This window comes from Manis javanica, chromosome 4, assembly GCF_040802235.1.
Source record: "Manis javanica isolate MJ-LG chromosome 4, MJ_LKY, whole genome shotgun sequence".
NCBI classification, from domain to species: domain Eukaryota; kingdom Metazoa; phylum Chordata; class Mammalia; order Pholidota; family Manidae; genus Manis; species Manis javanica.
The window spans coordinates 143,254,866-143,272,937 of NC_133159.1; the positions used below are offsets into that span (position 1 = coordinate 143,254,866).

The 18,072-nt window shown below is 41.0% G+C and overlaps 1 protein-coding gene, 1 long non-coding RNA gene and 1 other non-coding gene across 3 annotated transcripts; 2 read left to right on the forward strand and 1 right to left on the reverse strand.

Moving 5' to 3' along the window:
- Positions 1-1,830: 1,830 nt before the first annotated feature.
- Positions 1,831-9,925, reverse strand: SLFN14 (schlafen family member 14). Its single transcript, XM_037008445.2, has 4 exons — positions 8,864-9,925; positions 7,503-7,631; positions 5,899-6,613; positions 1,831-3,819 (listed from the first exon to the last, which is right to left on the reverse strand). Exons 1-4 carry the CDS (start codon positions 9,921-9,923, stop codon positions 2,988-2,990), a joined length of 2,736 nt encoding a protein of 911 aa, XP_036864340.2. The 5' UTR covers positions 9,924-9,925; the 3' UTR covers positions 1,831-2,987.
- Positions 9,926-15,670: 5,745 nt separating this feature from the next.
- LOC108407722 (uncharacterized) lies at positions 15,671-17,990 on the forward strand. Its single transcript, XR_001855794.3, has 2 exons — positions 15,671-16,118; positions 17,874-17,990. It is a non-coding gene; the product is annotated as an uncharacterized lncRNA (long non-coding RNA).
- On the forward strand, positions 17,656-17,752 carry LOC118970549 (Z30 small nucleolar RNA). The gene has a single exon (XR_005058608.1). It is a non-coding gene; the product is annotated as a Z30 small nucleolar RNA (small nucleolar RNA).
- Positions 17,991-18,072: the final 82 nt, after the last annotated feature.

Consider the following 18,072-nt stretch of genomic DNA (forward strand, 5'->3'; position numbering starts at 1 on the left):
ACTCTCACAGCAGACAAGGTATTTCATCAAACTGACTCTTTTATCCTTTATATGAAGGTTGTATAGGAAAATTTAGAATTCTAAGTATATCCAGGTTAGGCAATTATTCAGTCCCCACCCATTCCAAATCTCAAACTCAAATCTAATGAACATCCAACAACATGGACTTTTAACTTTACCTGTTGCCTAAAAATAGTTTAAATTCCTTTATTCTCTTATTCTTCATTATTGCAGTGTTGATTATTCTCCACACTGACCTCTTTGAAGTCTCCAAAATTAGATACTCCTTTCATTGAACAGAGGCATTGTCCCTAGCAGATCCTGATTTTCTGAAAGCAGCAAGTCCATTCAACAAATAATTCCTGAGCACCTGCCATGTTTGAGGTACTGCACTAGTTGTTTTTGGGGAAATTAAGATGTATAAGTGACCATCCTTACTCACAAGGAGCTTATGGTCTTATGGGAAGAGCAATGTGTACATGGCTGTTTGAGGAAAGAGAGAACAGACTAGAAAGTCTCAGTGGTTCTCAACCCTCCTGGCATATAAAAAGAATCATCTAGACAATGTTTAAGTTAAGACAAACCCACGTTCAGAGATGCTGATGCTGATTTAACTGGCCTGGTATCTGGCCTGATCACTGGTATACTTTAAGGCTCCCCCCTGGACAGCCAGGGTTGAGAACTACTAGGTTAGGCCTTCTACTTTCAGTCTGACTGAGTTCTTTGACTAGACTAAGAACTGGCAAAGCTCTCAAATTCAGTATTTAAAACAATTAGTTCTTTTTAAAATCAATTATTTTACCAAAAATTATGTAATGCATGTATGTATTTTTAAAAGGTAGGTACTAAGGATTAAGACTAAAATATAACAGTTCCCTGTTCTCTCCATTCCTCCAATCACCCTCTACTTTTGACTCTTTAAATTATTTTTAGAGAATTCACACATCTCCTCTTATCCAAATGTTAACACACTGGTATCTTTTGCTTCATCAAAAACAAATTAATTACACAGCTTCATTTGCTCCCACCCAAAAGTGCCTCCAAGATCCCCAAGGAAAGGTAAAAAGGAAGAAATGTCAAGTTATTGGAGAACCAAGAAGCAGGGGAGAGGTTCTATTCAATGCATGGCCAGGAGAGCTGGCTACTGGGTTCAGACTGGCCCTTCTGGTGGCTGAGCAATTCAGAAAGGCAGCTAAGAGTGCTTTTCCAAGCACTGCCTGCTCTCCCACCCCTTGGAAAGCTGATAGGCTTTATCTGAAATTATAGCCAAAAGAATGTTTCCACACTTCCTCCTGGATTCATGCCTCTCCAGCATCAATAAAGTCATCTTAAACCTTTCTTGAAGTTAAAAAGAGTCTGGAAATTGGAACATTTCCAAAATAATTAGAAAATCCTTACAGAAAAAAGAAAGCAAGATTGCATTGAACAGCACAGGACGAGCTTAGGTCTTTCAGGAGCTGACTAGAGAAAGGGAGCTTTGACTGGATTTCTAGTTCACATGCATTGGAAAGAAGACACGATAGGAAGGTAGAACATGGACTCTGCTATTCCAACAAGTACTTCTCTAGCACAATTTAAAATGAGTTTGGTGCTATCAACAGAAAACAGTTTTCAGGCCATAGAGTGTCTGCAAAAAAGGAGAGACCAAGTTTAATTTAGGGGAACAGTGGAAGTTTAATTGAGGAGGTGGGTACTTGAACAAGGAGTTGACTGACAGGTAAGGATTTCAACAGGTAGAGGGAGCAGAAAAGGGTTTGAAGGTTGAGAAAATGGCACAGGGCCAACCGGGAATCAGGAATGGGTGCTGGTGGCAGAGGTGGTAGAGTTGCCATCTAGGCTCCCCATGAACTCCAAGTTGGATTGTAAAATTAACTCCAAATCATAATACAAGAAATCAAGGGTGTGCAAAGGCGCATCCACTTACCAGGCCAGATGCAGAGTATAAGCCATTTCCAACCTAGATTAATTTATTAAAATATAGGGAATTGATTTAAGCAGAAAATGCATGTGGTGGGAGGAATGAGGGCAAATTTGGGTTGTCAACCCAGAAACTTTAGGAACTAGAAGAGAGAAAATATTCCATCCGAAGCAAATAATATGGAACAACCAGTCACTCTTAGCATGCTACATTTGCTTTCTTTTGTAAACCTGACCTGTCTAGTCCTCATGATGGAAATATCTCTCCTTTAGAGATGATTGCAATAGCCTAACATAGTCTGAAGTTTCCACACATTTTAATCAGATTACTAGTTCCCCTTGCTGCAAAGCAATGCCTACATAATTTGGCTTTGTATGTTATTATTTAGTGTACAGATTAGCAAAAGCAGCTGGCCCACTTATTACTACAATCCTCAGTATAAATTGACAGAGTGGCATTTTCGTTCATGTGCTGTTTTTTATATGGTTAGTTAGCATAAAGCCATCCCTATGAGACTCATCCAGACTAGGTGCAAAGAGGAAATCAGTTCTGAGCCTGTACAGCTTGAGGCCTGTAGCCAGTAGGACATGCCAACAAGGTGCTGCCCTTGAAACACCTAGTCAAAGTAAGTAGCCTGGAAGGACCCTACCTTCCACCCTCCAAAGTAGGGTAGCAAGGCTGGGATGCATTAGAAACATTGGGAGATGGAGATATAATAAACGATGCATTAGGAGAGTAAGTCAGGATAGTTAAAGAAAGCCTTGAAAATTGGTTTGGTCTGAAGACTGCAGGGACTCACTGAACAGGGGATGTCACAAAATCAGTTCTCTGAGGAGAACCTCTGTGGTTGACAAGGTGAAAGATGGACTGGACTAGGAAAACTAGTGGCAGGGGAACAATGTACAGGGTGGAGGTGAAGTGGATTGGAGAAAGGACGGTGACAGTGCAAACAGTGGAGGGTCAGTCTCAAGAGACATTTGACATTTGAGACATGAGAAGCAGCAGCTGCCACCTGCCTGGGAGAAGGAACTCTGCTCTTCCTGGCTACCTGTACTGTTTGAAATCATTTTCAGAAAGCTGCTCTCTTTTCATAAAGCAGGTAAAGGTGTTTAATGGCTCTTGAGGCAAAGCAGAGCCTATGAACTTCCTCTGACAAGGCACTTTCTGGACTAAGCCCAAACACAATATTCCTCTCCAGGCCTGAAAATTGCTGAATGCTGTCTAAGATGATATGACTGCCTGAAACACCAGAGGCCTGGCTGAACGTAATCTTTGTTGCTCCATGGGTCTGAAATTCCATTGCTTTTAGCAGTGCAAGCTCATAGCGTCCTCTGTCTTCCCCTTGCCTGCACAGAATTGCGATGTCTTTGGGCAGATAGCCACATTGGAACAGGTTGTGACATCTTTCTGCCACATGTTTCACTATTTGTTCTGTAGTCAGGTTAGTCTCTGTCTCATACACCCCGGGCAGAGCCTGGGCACACATTGCTTCCTCGTAGGCAGCTTCCCTGAACAATGCCAATGTGTCTGGAGACATGCTGGAGGGAGGATCCTCTTTGATTCTCTTCATTTCTTCTTTCATGACCATTGCTATTTCCAAAGCACAGTGGATCTCGCTGGTGATTATTTTTCGAGGAAACTGAGCAGATGGAGGGGGAAGGCCAGTGATATCTGCATGATGGATTTGGAAAGGATCCAGAAAAATCCAGAGGATCCCGTGGTGAAGGTTTTCACTTCTACTCCCCCTCACCTTTGGATGGGTGATGCTCTGAGCCTTCATGTACCAGTCTCCATATGAACTGCAGAAATTCTCAGTCTCATCCATTACTATGTGTTTAATCCGTAGGAACTCCCCTTGCATGAAGGTTTTCTGGGTCACAACCAGGCAGGTGGTTTGTTGACTGCAAGGACAAAAGGGAGAGTGGGATCTCAGGCATATAAACAAAGGGAATACTGTGAATTCATTACTCTCTGGATTGAAATCAGAGGCAGTTCTTATACAGAGGCTGATTCATTGATCAGTAATGTCCTAAATACTACACAACTGCTCTACTTACAAGATACCTGACAGACAGAACACATAGTTGTAAACCCCATTCTGTGGGGTTATCTAGTTAAATCAGCATGTGAGACTTTTTAAACGAACCCAGGTAGGAGATTTTATTATTTCTATTCATAATCTATTTCTGCTGCTTGACAGTCCCTGAAGACAAGCTCCTTACATCTAAAGGAAATCTCTAAACTAATGTACACTTGTTAATACTGTTTCTTTACTTGCTGTCCTAGTTAGAGCTAGAGAACAGTCATCTAGAGGCATATCACAGTCTTTATATGCAAAAGAGGTATAGGCTAATACAAATTCCTCTAAAGCAAATCCCATTTCCCCCACTTACTTGTGGTACAAAACCGGAAGCATCTTTAGATTTTGGTAAGGAAAACATCAAGAGGTTGCTGAGTTCCATGGCTTGTCAAGTAAGGTAACAAATCTACAGGCTAGGTCTCTCAGGAGCTACTAGTCTGCTTACTTAGTTCAGTATCCCTTAATGGTATGTTTTAGCATATCAGAGGAGGAGGAATAAATGAGAGGAGGCAAGAAATAACCAAGTTAGTTTAAAAAAACATGTGCATGAGTGAGAGCATAATATGTGTGTGTGTGTGTTTGTATTTTGCTTTTATAAATAACAACAACTTGGCTATTTCTTGCCTCCTCTAATTTGGATCCAAATAATATCAGTCATTACTACAGATTTCCTGATTTTACATGTGAAGTTCCTATGTCTTGAATCATAACTAGTCAAGTTTTTCTCTTCCAGCTTGAACATTATAGACTTCTTGAAGAAAAGCACTGATTCTTAGCCTTCTCTGTATCTCCCTCACATTAGGGCTTCAATAAATACTTGCTGAATTGAATTTACCTTTTGACTAGGATGTTTTAAAGCTTACCTATAAAGCATAGTAAAGAACGTAGCCCTTAGCACAGTTACAAGATGCTCCATAATTGGCATCTGCCTCCTTTCCAACTTTATCACTTGCCACATACCCACATCGCTCCCTGCTCCATTCAGACCTGCTGTTCTGATTCTCTGGTGTCTCCATACCTGTCCACTTACTGTGCCCTTTGCCTAAAAATCCTTCATTTTACCTACTTCTACTGACTTGTTAAGAGCATGCCTAAGGATCTCCTTCACTGGGAAGTGTTTGCTGACCAACCTCCAGCCTAAGTTAAGAAAAGCGTTTCTTTATCATCATACTTATTACATGACATTGAGGTTGCTTAGTTTTTCTTTGTCTCCTTTATTCAGCTTTATGGCCAGGTTTGCAATATGCTTTCTGCCTTTAACACTAAATGTATACAGTACCTAGCACATAAATGTTGCTCAAAAAGATTTGTTAAATAATTAAGTAAACCAAACCAAAAATTAAAATGAATTTGCCCTCATTTTCTAGATTGTGTAACAACCTAGAATTATAAAATTGCATAGTTTTGTATACAATTTCAGAAGCAAATCTGCATACTTTCCTGAAATTATTGATTGAGAACAAGTCAAACAAATGAAATTATTTATAAACAAAATCAAATGGTATTAAATTCAAGTTTCTGTTAGGTATAATGTCTAATTAACTAAAATACCCCATGACTTTAAAGCATTAAATATCAAGTAAAAAGTATGTTTAAAGCAAGGTAGATTTATTTCTACCTTTCCTAAATTTAAGACCACATATTGTGGGAAAAAAAATGTTTCTAGTTATGTAAATTTAAAGTTAGGCATGTTTGGCAAATTTGTAATGAGAGGGTTAAGCCTGAACATTCCACAGGACCCCTTTGTAGCTCAACTACCTAATCACATGGAAATGTGTATGTAGTTGAGGCTCTTGCATTTATGCAGCAAAACCTTAAACAAAAAACACAAATTACTTTTGTGATACTATGGAAAAGACTGACTAAATACATTTATTGTGTTAATTAGTGAAACTCTTACGTCACATAATCCCTTAAGGAGTCACTTTCACAAACATAGAGGATCTCTTTTGATTTGCAGTGAAACAAATTCTTAATCTTCTCCATGATTTTAATGGCTATGGCTGTCTTCCTGGTTCCTGGAAAGCAGTGGATGAACAATTCTCGTGTCTCGTGAAGGCTCTCTGAGAGCAATTCACACTGTTCCGCTATGAGCAAGTTGAAAAACTCACAGCCCAACCGGTCACTCAGAAGAGATCTAGAGCACAGAGAGACCACGATAAGGGCCTGCAACAAGTCTTCCATTTCATCCTCATTGGCAAGCCTGTAGGATTCGGGGTAGTGCACAGGGATCTCTCCAGGTCTACACTGTGCACTGGGCAGGTGCAACAGTCTCGGAATAACACACACTTTCCCTGTGTAACCACCAACAGTTCCCAGTTTCTGTTTTAACTGATGAGCAGTGTCTCGGGCATATTCAAGCCCTCCGATCCAACCAGAGTCTATTAAGACAGTATAGAGTACCAGGGGACTGTTAACCCCTATTAGGAGAGCATCACACAAGATATTCTGTTCTTTTCTTAAGCCAACATCACTAGCCCAGCTTCTAGAAAATATCACAATCCCCTGAGAACATGGAAATATCTGTGTCTTCATTAATTCCTTCAGTCCTGTATGATCTGAGAATAGCTTCTTACAGAGGGATTCTGGTTTAAATGGTATCTCTTCTTGTATCACTGAAAATGTAAGAAATAGACATTAGTTACTAAAATTTACAAAAGCATATCGAAAGTATTCCTGCAACATCATAGAAAGAGATGAGCCTAGCCATGAAACTATGAGGTTCCTTTTCTACAAAAAAAAGCAACCACTCTTCACAGGCCAAAGTTATGCATTTCACATTTCTGGCAGTTTTCAAACAGGTGAAGACCACAGGGAGGGGTCTTCACAGAACAGCCTGCTAGCACCCTCTGCTCAACCCCAAACGGTCCACTGCTGCTAGGAAGGTATTTCTTCCTGCTAAAGGTGTGTGTGTGTGTGTGTGTGTGAGCCTGATACTTTTGAGAAACTAAGAACTTTCCTATAGAACAGTGATTCTTAACCTGTGGCAATTTTGTTCTCCAGGGGACATTTGGCCAAGTCTGGAATTTTTTGATTGTCATAGCTGGAAAAGTGCAACTGACATCTAGTGGACAGAGGCCAGGAATGCTGCTAAACGTCCAACAATTCACAGGCAGCCGCCCTCAACAAAGAATGATCTGACCCAAATGTGCCAGGGTTGAGAAAGCACTTTATGAAGAGTCCAGGTGACTCCGTGGCTCACCTCCTTCTGCATCAGAAAGCTAGGGGGCAGTTCTCTTGTGGTATAGACCTAAGGAATTTAGGAGAACTCCTAAAATGTCTCAGATTTGGAGAACAAAAGCTGTATGTGACTGGAAGTCCCAAAGCAGACAAAAATGTAGTGCGGATATGATGACAAGGAAACAAGAGTCAGGATCATTTTCTCTGCTAAGTCCGACATGTGACTTCCTCTATAGAGAAAGGCGTGGACTAATTGCTACCAACTCCTCCCAACTTAATTTTAGAAAACAAATAGTCTCTTCAGGTGCAATCATGAAGGAATACCTGGAAACAAACGTTGTTGTAGAGCCCTCTTAAATCCCAGGACTTTTATAGGATATGGTGAGCTTCTTGGTGCAGAGGAAGCTGATGCAGTCAGGTGAAAGCTGTATTCTGCGTTCAAACTGGAAGTTGCTAAACAAATACATGGAAAGTTCTTTCAAATGAAAAGAAAAAGTAAAATAACTTTATTTTTTTAACTTCCTCCTGTTATGTGATGTGCATGGTGCCTGAGCCACTCGAACAGTTTCCAGGCCTCAAACAGTTGACATGTTAGGAAAAGAAGTGTGGGGACTCCTGCAGGTTCATGCATCTCTAAGTCACTGTGTGACTCATCTGGGACAAGTCATTCCACCTCTCTCTCATACAATGGTGAGGCGATGATCCCTAAATTTCCTTCCAACTCTAATATTCTCATTTCAAGTCATCTCTAAGAGGAAAAGGCTTTCTGCTGGGGGATCAGAAAAAGTTAAGCACAGTATTCTTTTCATATGGTTATGATTGTCTTAAATTCCCATCCAACAATTTAGATAGGATAGAAAGTGGCAGGATCTCTAGTTTGGGGTGTGTGTGTGTGTGTGTGTGTGTGTGTGTGTGTGTGTGTATGTGTGTGAGAGAGAGAAAAATAAACCCAAACAAATTTAGGACAAGGAAAGAATGATGCAATAAAATCACTAAAGTCTTGATACAAGCTTCTTTTCTCCAGTTTGAAACGTAATGACCATGAGGGAAAACTGGTAAGATTCCTTCAGCCTCTTAGTCCTTCATGGATTGATCAGAAATCGCCAGAGGTGATTCTGAGCAAAATTCTAAGGGAAGTGAAAACACAAAGTCTTCTCCTGCCTCCGCCCCACCACTTTTCCCTGCCCAGAATCTCCTTTCTCTTTAATTGTCACCCACTTGGTGGCTCCCCACACCCAGTAGTTGAAGGTATTAGCTCCTAATGTTAACTGAAACAGTTCGGATTTGTCAATAAACTTCCCTTGAAAGAATTAGTGGACTCAATCTTAGTAGTGTTTCCCTAAAATATCATCTTTAGCGTGTAACTTTTTGATGAACTTTTTGATGAGGAACATCATCCTGCAAAATTTTTTCAACAGGTTTTCACAGTGCGTAAAAGGGAACATACACTAATTCACGGCTGATGGATATTAAAACTTCCTTAAAAACGGACTAGAACCCAAGCATTTCTTGATCTCAAAGAGTTCACATTTTGAGTATTTGGAAGTAAAGCTATTAGAAAAAGAATATTTGTAAGCAAAAATGGCTTTCTGTTCTTTAACTGGATTATCTGACCAAATACCCACAGACGGCAGAGAAGGGGGTTCCTCCCTGGTAACTGGATAATGCCTTCCCTTCGGCTTTACCTGACTGTGCATCCAGCATCATGGCCACCCAGTGCTCTGCTGTCAGCCTTGTGACACAATTGTCCCTCATGATCCAGGAATCCGGGGCTTCTGAGAATACCACGCAGCAAAAGGGCTCCACTTGAACCGCACAGACATAACCATACAGGACATCTTTTTGGTACACGTTCAAGATTTTGGTAGTGAAATTCACCTTTGGCTTCTCACAGCAGAAGTGGAATGTAGGCAGTTTTTCTATGCAGTTTTCTATTTCTTTTTTAAATAAGTCAGGGTTCACTTTTTCTGTCTTACATCCAAACACTTCTTTGCTCTTGTCATCCACCCCAATAATTAAGTATCCCCCTTGGGTGTTGGCAAATGCAGAAACATAGTGAGGCAGCATTTCCCTAATCCGAGGGACGATCTTTCTGGTGGTAAACCTTTTAAACTCAACATGTGTGGACTCAGTAAAGTTGAGTTTCTCCCTATACATGAGTCTGTCCTTTTTAAATATTTCTGAGGCAGACATCCTCATATCTTCCTCTTCCTGAATGTGTCTGTCAAGAACTTTCTGAGGATGTGTCCCTTTCACCCTCGATCTCCCTCTTTGGGCTCTAAACTGCTTCTCTCTGAGAAGCTCCAGGGCACTGCTGGCACCCAGGTTGATAGTGGAAGTCACAGCTCTCTGATATAAATTGGAGCGCAAGCTACAAATCTTTAGGGGGAAGCTGAAAACGTCTGGGCTCCATGCCTTCACAAATATCAGGAGATCGTGCCCCTGCTGCATGTAGTCAAGGTATCTCTGTGAACCCGAAGGAAGGAGCTTTTGAAAAGATGTTTCCAGATCCAGTCCCAGCCCATGGCAGCAGTAGCTGTAGGTTTTGTCGTGGATCTCCGCTTTGATCACACCCCCTCCAGAATTTAACAGTGCACATGCGGCTTGGATGATTTTAGAATTCTCAGTTCTTTTCAAATAACTGCTGGTCATCTTCTTCCTGTTCTCTTCTCCAAAAGTTACTCTGCCCACTTCTACAATTATCTCAGGGTAGAGCATTTCTGTATCAGTCTTGAGACTCTCCATCTCAGCAGCCCCTCTGTGCTCCAAACAATAATGGAAAGGGGTTCCAATTAATTATCAGGACAGAAATGCTTCTACATTAACAAGAATCCTAAAGATGACAATACTTTCCAGATATTACAATGTTTATAAATTATTGCAGGTACATTTTTAACATTGGAAATAACTGATATCACTGCTTTCTAACAACTTTGCCAAGATCTATAGCCTTCCCAGCATGAAGACACATAAGCAAAGGTGAATGTTCAATGCTTTGGCATAATGGAAAAATTATGTTACTGAAATTTTTGCCTTTTCTTTTTCATTTAAAATGAGGAAGCTCCATCAATAAGCCCAGGTGTAAAGGGCATGGGTTGGCACAGGAGCCAAAGCAAGTTATTAGAGAATTTCCAGGAGTAGAAGTTGAAGTCAAAAGATGCTCTTATTTAAAATTCAAAGGAGAAAGAAAGGAAAACAGTAGAAAGCTAAAGGAGTATAGTTCTGGAGTATATATAATGTACAAGATCTTACTATAAAAACAAACATTAAACTCAGTGTTGTTTATGTGCTATTTTATACATTTTAAAAAACTTTATTTTACTCCTGAAAGAATGGTCAATTGATATCAAATGCAGAAATATTTTTTGTTCTTCAAACATTCTTCTAAAAGTACATTTCTTTAGATAGAGTGGGATGCCAGAGTGTTCCTCCCCTCCTAATAGTTCTGCCCTGTGCTGTGGGAACCTCTAAGAGTTGGAAAAGAACATGAGCCTTTGGGCTTATAAACTGTGGTCAATCTCTTTTTGCTTCACAAACCAGAGAACAGCCACCTAAGTTGAAATTAGCAAATTAAGCAAATGTTTCAGAAACTACCTCCTTAGCTTTTGGTAAATGCAAATATTTACTAACCCCAAGACAAAATTCTTCCTCTAGAAGAGAACCAATTCCTTCTGTGTGATCTTTGCAAAGCAGAGGCCATGTGGGTCTATACCCCGCAAGCATATATACCATCAAGAGGGAAGAAAGCAGGACACGTGCTCTTCTCTGCCATTCATTTGCTCTTGGCTGCCTTCTCACTTCCTCCAGACAACCGAGGATGGATAAGTTGTTTTTTCACATGTGAGAACCTTCTATAGATAAATGTAAATGTATGTAAATTAGAGAAATTTCTGATGACATTCTATTCATATCACAGAATCACAGAAGTGTTGGAAGGGATTTTAAAGATCTTCCATTCCAACCATCTATCTGATTCTTAAATCCTTTCTATAATATTCCCAACTCCCAACAAACTGTTTTCCAGCCACTGCTTGAACAACTCCAGCAGCAAGTAACTCACTACCTCTCAAAATAGCTACTTCTATTTTCTGACAGCTCCATTAGCAATGGTTTCCTTATTTTCATCTGTAATTTGTCTTCCTACAATGTCCATCTGCTGGGACCCACAGAACAAATCTAATTGCTTTTGAACTAGTAGACCTGTACTCTCATGACTCCCAAGTCTCAGGGATGTTACTTAGATGCTGATGACAGCTATAACATAATCCTCTCCACACTTCCCAAAATTTCTCACTCACTTTCTTTTACAAGTTTCTCCTGAGCTACTATCTTAACCAAGCCTTTCATGCCCTCAGACATAAACTGCACCTAAGATGAGATGGGTAAGATTTTAAAAGAGTTTTCTTTTTCTTACCTGATGGTCTTGGTTTTCCTCTTGCTGTTTCAGTTCCACATCTGGCTTTGGTCTGAATATTTGTCTTCTGTCACAAACCCTGTTGCCCTTTGATAGCAGCCTGGGAGTAGCAGGAACTCTGCCAGACTCCCCTAGTATTCAAAACATTAACTCTCTGAGGAAGGCTGATAAGGACTCAAGAAAAGCTATGACAGGGCAGACTAGCAGGCTGGTCTGACCTCTTGGAGTGAATGAAGTAGTAGTGTGAAAATTCAGGGGTTTTCAAGTGAAGGGCCAAAGCTAAACTTCCCACCCCTAAAGGGCTGAGTGTTATTGCCACACATCATATTTTCTAAATGGTCTATAATGGACATCAATTGATTTTATAATTAAATGACAAAAAAAACAACAGATGAGAGACAGTTATTTCATTTAGGGGGGCTAGTTAAACTGGATCAAGCTTCTTGTGGTATATTGAATAATGGCGACCAGTAATAATCATCATCATCTTACTATTATTATTATTAACTTGAAAATATTAACTCATAAGGGAAAAGGGTCTTTGCAAATGTGATTAAGTAAGGATTTTGAGATGAGATTATCCTGGATGATCTGGGTGGGCCTTAAACCCAATCTCTGTTGTTTTAAAGTAACCAAGTTTGTGGTAATTTGTTCAGCTACCACAGGAAAAGAATATACTTCTCTCCCTCTGAATCAAACCACGAAACCACTCTGTGTTCCCACTTCCATTTATTTATGATGAAATTACATTCTTAAGGAGGTCTCTGGGCATCCCTTGTTTTTAAAATTAACTGCAGTTACTGTTCCTATGCTTTGTTGGCATTATCCTTATATCTGTTTGGCCAAATGGAGTTCCCAGGATGGGGGGCAGAATGGATACATGTAATCAGCATGGAAACATAATACTCCAAAGCTCTGCTCTCATTTTCTGGCTTAACCCTTTTTCACTCCATTTCCAAATTCAGTCTCCGTTTTAGTTCTACCATCTACCTTAATTCTCAGCCTTATTCTCACACTGAAATCCTTCTTACATCCCTCATTTTTAGAAAGATAAAAACGACCATCATTTCCTGGACATGAGCTTTTGGGTCCAAGGGGCCAAGCTGGAAGCATGGCAAACTACATGAAAACTGAGATGACATGGCCAGTAAGTGGAAGAGCTGGGGTTCGAAGCCAGGTCTGTCTAGCAAAAATGTTCCTACTCCTTCCACTGTCTTTCAAGGTTGGGATTCTGGATTGCTTTAGAGTGTTCAAAATCAGAAATCAACCTAAGTACCTTCCTTTTTCTTTCTAGTCAGTACGAAGAACATTATTTGGGCAGAAGAACTAGGAACTGGGTTGTTGTTTCCATCTTATTCTTCTTCAGTGCACTAGGAGAGGCCAAATTGGGAGGAGGGATAATATTAAAGATGAGCAAAGAGAATTTCTCTTCTTCCTTCAAAGTTCCTTAGTTAAGTCCCCTGAATATGTATAGTTAGGTTATCAGGCCAGGGAGGATCTCACCTCTTGGCTCTGATACCACAGAGCAAATGTCCATGAAACAAAGCATCCTGAAGTCAGTAGCTTGGACGGTGCTTTTTCCTAGGTCTTGGGAAAGTAATCTGGCCATGCTGTGACAACAGGCTAAGAACTAGAGCCCCAGATTATTTAAGATGTGTTTGTGCACTAAGCATTTCACTTTATGAGCAAAGGTAGTCACAGCACAGCTTTCATGCCCACTAGACACAAAATGCCAAATACCAGCCTTCATTTATCCTTAATTCATTCATAGAGATGATTCAGACACTATAGAGAGCAGAATGACTGAGAGCGACAGTGCTGGTTCTACCCTCCCACTACCTGACTGTGGTGGGTAAATCTCCTAACTTTTTCTCATTTAATCAGCTATTTTCTTGAAATAGGGTGCTGAAATCTTAACCCTGGCACTTCCTAGTTTGAGACCTTGGTTAAATTAATCTGAGCTCCAGATTCCTTCTGTGTAAACTGGAGATAATAAAAGTGGCTTCTCCATACAGTTCTTGTGACAATGAAGTGAGATGTACCTAACGAGCTTAGCATGGTGCCTGGCATAAAATGTCAGCTTTTTATTTGATAATCATTTACTAAGCATTAATTGTGTTCTGAACATGATGCTATGCTCTGGGGCTACTCGTCCAAATAAAAACTGCCATTTAGTGACTTTTGGACGAGGTATGTCAAATTCTTCTCATAGTAACTTGAAGACATGCATTATTTTCAGCATTTTTATAAATGAAGAAATTGAGTTCAGGGAAGCAAAGCTCGAGGTTACACATTTAGTAAGTAGCATAGCTGTGATTTCAACACCTGATTCCAAAATCCTACAATCATTCCTCCATGCCAGAATAAAACACATGTCCTGTTCACAATCTAGAGGGAAAACATGTATTAAACAACTTGTTGCAGTCTGACACGTATAGTAATAACATCAGTTGAACACTCTATGTACTATGCACTGTTTTCATTCTATTTGTTTAACAGCTCTGGGAGGTAGGTGCTATTATTCCCATTTTACAGATGGGTAAACATAGGAACAGACAGGTTACAGTGCTTGCAAATATAGTCCACTACATACATATGCATGACCACTGCACTCTAGTGCCATTCTGGAGAGCTGGCAACATGTGAACACTGTGCTCTAGGTGTTCTAAGGAGTGACAATAACTCTGCTTGTGAAAATAGATGAGATTTCATAAATGAGATGGTGTATCAGCTGGAACCTGCAAGTAAGAATCCACTAGGCTGAGAAAGGGAGAAGGAAGGGGAAAAGAGGCAGAGGAAATAGTGCACGCAAGGGCCCATTCTCCGCACGGTCAAACTCTTCTATCCTTGAAGTACAACAGCAGTCTGCTTTCACTCTACCTTCCTTCCTCTGTTTAAAACAGAGTTGCATACTGAATTTTCTGAAGTAGAGTTCTGATCACTTATCTCCCTGGACTCCAACCTTCAAATTTCTCCCTTTCTCCAGAGTAGTCTAAATTACGTAGCCAGCAAGCCACCATCCTTTAAGTCTCGACCTGTCTTTCAGATTTCCTACCACCCCCTTTCTTTAACACTAACGACAGTCCTCAAACTTTGGTATGAATCAGAATCATCCTTGGGGCATTTATTAAAAATATACAAGCCTGAACTTGCTGCACTGATGGACAGGGACTGCATTGGGATATGGGTGGGGATTTGATAATATGGGTAAAGGTGGTAACCACATTGTTTTTTCGTGTGAAACCTTCGTAAGAGTGCATATCAATCATACCTTAATAAAAAATTTTAAAAAATAAAAATATACAAGCCTAGGATCCAGCCCCAGAACAGCTAATTCAGTAAGGATGGATGGGTTGTGCCCCGGGCATTTTAGGGTTTTTGCTGTTCTTGCTGTTGGACGACATCTATGTTAATTTTCCTCCTGGTGTTTAGCTCACTGAATTCTGAGAAACACTACACTGTTTCCATATTTCCTAAATTTGGTAACCTCCCCGAGTGCTTTCTCATTTAATTCGGGAGTTAAATTATTCCTTCTCCCAGAAGCTTCTAATTCTCAAATCCCACCCATTTTTGAAGACCCAGATCAAATGCCACCTTTCCCAGGAAGTCCTTCCTACTTTCTTTGACACGTCTTTGATATTTCGCTGCACTTGTCTTGTGGCTCCTCTTGCTTATTTCGGAAGAGCCCAAGCGCCCGGCCTGCCAATGGGCCCTTTCTGGACGGAGAGAGACACATTCATCAGAGTGCCCTGCAACTCCAGCCCTCAGGCAGGCATGGGCACAAGCGCAAAAATCCCTGGGCACAACTGCCTCAGATGCCCTTCCCCAGTTGAGAAACAAGGCACAGACAAAACCACTACGGATAACAGTCGTGCCGAGGTCCAAGTGCGTGGACTAAAGGGGCGAAGGAGCACTTCTCAAAGCCTGGAAACCCACTGTCCTAACTGAGGATGGAGCCCACCACGCGAAAGAGGGATGAAACAGACGCTTCCGGCACCCTGCCGGCTCCATCGCTGACGTACGCCGTGCTCTCCGATTGGCTGTTCCTGCATCAGCCTCGCCCCTTGCCCACGTGACGTCTGGCCGCCCCGGGAATAGGTGTCGCGACGACAACTCCGGCGGAGATTCGCCGCTGGGCTGCTCGGGGGAGGGGCCGTGGCCTGGGAAAGCAGGACGCCAGTTTGTCCGGGGACCGGGAACCCGAGAGTAGGCTGACCCTCGCCTGCTCGGGGCCAAGCCTCCGCGGAGTCTAGGGGGTTGGAGTTTCAGGAGTTCGTGAAGCGGTCTGCGGACTGCGGACTCCGGCGTCGGTCTTTGATTTGAGCGCTGGTTCTGTCCTTATTCGTATTTGCCCGCAAGGACGGCTACTCTCAGTCTTCCCTGAGGTTGGTGGGGTTTGGACTTCATCACTAGTTTTTCAAGACTTCCCTATGTGTGAGCTCTGGTCGTCCTGCTCAGGGCGCGGTACAGAGCGCCGTGTGGTAGAAGCTGAGGGTTGAAGGCCTTACTTAAGTGAAATGTTGGAGGTAAGTTGACTTTATAAATTGTGCTGATGCTCTTATAACCTAGGGGCTTAGGATTTAGTAGGAAGTGTCGCGTGTTGACTCAATTAAGAGCTCATTTATTCAGCCTCATCCTATTCTGAGTGTAATGGATACAAAGGCCAGTAAGACGCAATCCTTGTTCTTTAGTAACTCAGGGTCCGGTAGGGAATACGAGGAGGTGGAGGCGAATAGTTGGCGCCTGACGGTGGGGGAAAGTGCTGTGGGAGTCAGAGGAGAGGATGACCGGGAGAGTTAGGGACCACTTAACAGAGAAGGTTAACTATTTGAGTAAGCTTTTAATTAGGTGTTCTCCAGATTGAAAGGGGTGGGGAAGACACTCCAGATAGAGCAGGTGTACTGAGGAGAGAACTAGAGGAGAGAACTAGAAAATGTATGACTAGAACACACAACACTCTGCTCACAAGTTCCATATTTTTGACAAAGTTATTTAAGTTCCCTCAGCCTCTCTTTTCTCATTTTTAACGTGTATGTGCTTCACCTGTAGAGATGATGAGTTACAAGTCTCAAGCATAGCCCCTGTAAAGCAGGCACTTTGTTGCCCAGTGTTTATGGAGCTTGGTTGCTGAATGGTGAACACAGACCAACATAGGTCGGTTTTCAACTATGAGGTATCAATCTGTTGATGTTTACAGATGGCTGAAGGAAGCATATGCTGTCTCCAGAATTACTGATACTGACAATACCCTGCTGAAAGGGGGGAGGGGTGACATTGTGACCCCAGTACTTTTCACTATCAGCAGTAATATACTACCAGAAGGTATCATTTAGAATAAATGAAATGCAGTCAGTCAGCTTTGTCATTCAGAAATGGATTATCCAGGTTATGGATTATCAAGGCTTTGCATTGCCTCCTTTATGTGGCCCAACGACCTGGAGAGAGATGAAATTAAACTGTATAATTAGCTGATAGTGGAAAAATGTAAATCCAGTAATCAGAACTCAGTTCTCTTTCCAGCTTTGCTGTTAATTTTGATATGGGGCCTTGGCAAATCATAGCCTCCCTGGTCTTGAACTCTTTAAGATTGATGATTCCCAGTATAAGATTTTTGTGACTATACTTTTAATCTTTGTTGGAAGAACTGTAAATCAAATTGTATATTAAATGAACTGGAGTTTGCTTTATAAAGAAATGTAGTAGAAAATCTTTTCTAAAGCTTTTGCTTGAGAACTAGACTAAATCACTTCACAAACATCCCCTAGATTTTATCGTGCATGGTGTTTGGGCTCATTAAAAAACATGTTTTTGAACTATAAATGTTTCTTCAGTCTTCTGTTTCAAAACAAGTCCCCCCAAAACAAAACTTGTTCGTTTGCATTTTTGTACAGCAGACTTGCTTAAAGCAAAGCATAATCAAAGATAAAATATTTATTGAAAGCCCATGTTGAAATTTACCTAAAAGGCAGCTTTTTTTTTTTCATAGGCAAACCTAAGTTTTCTTGGTTCTGAAAATAGGATGTTGGGTGCTTCTTAGATAATATAGGGAGGCGCAATGCAGTGATGGGACGATGAGTGAAGTATAGTCTGACCTGGTATTGCCATTGCTTAAGTGTTGGCTTTGACCAGGGCGTGATTCCTTAATCTTCTCTCTGAGCTGATTCCGGTTGTGGTTTTTCTACAACGCTATGCTTTAGCCTATTTGGATACTGGTTTTATTAGATATAAGTGTTTCTTTAATATTCTCTTAAATTTCTGATACTTTCATGTTTTCCTCTTAGGTTGAGGTGACGAATCTGGCTTTGACATCTTCCTGGAGGTCTACGTTATTTTTATCCTAAATCTGATTCAGTTCCCTTACTGATTTATTATTACATTAAAAATGTTTGTTTAATCAATATGGTATCGGTTTTGGTAAAACCTTGCAAGAAGTTTTGCAAATATCTTCTTATGGTACATAAAAGTGTTATTACTTAAAAA

Bases quoted from the DNA above. Each gene is read 5' to 3' on its own strand.
- SLFN14 (XM_037008445.2), bottom strand. From the start codon at position 9,923: ATGGAGAGTCTCAAGACTGATACAGAAATGCTCTACCCTGAGATAATT. The intron at 7,632-8,863 runs GTAAAGCCGAAG...GTATTTGTTTAG, and splicing joins GATGCTGGATGCACAGTCAG to CAACTTCCAGTTTGAACGCA. The intron at 6,614-7,502 runs GTATTCCTTCAT...TTACATTTTCAG, and splicing joins ACAACAACGTTTGTTTCCAG to TGATACAAGAAGAGATACCA.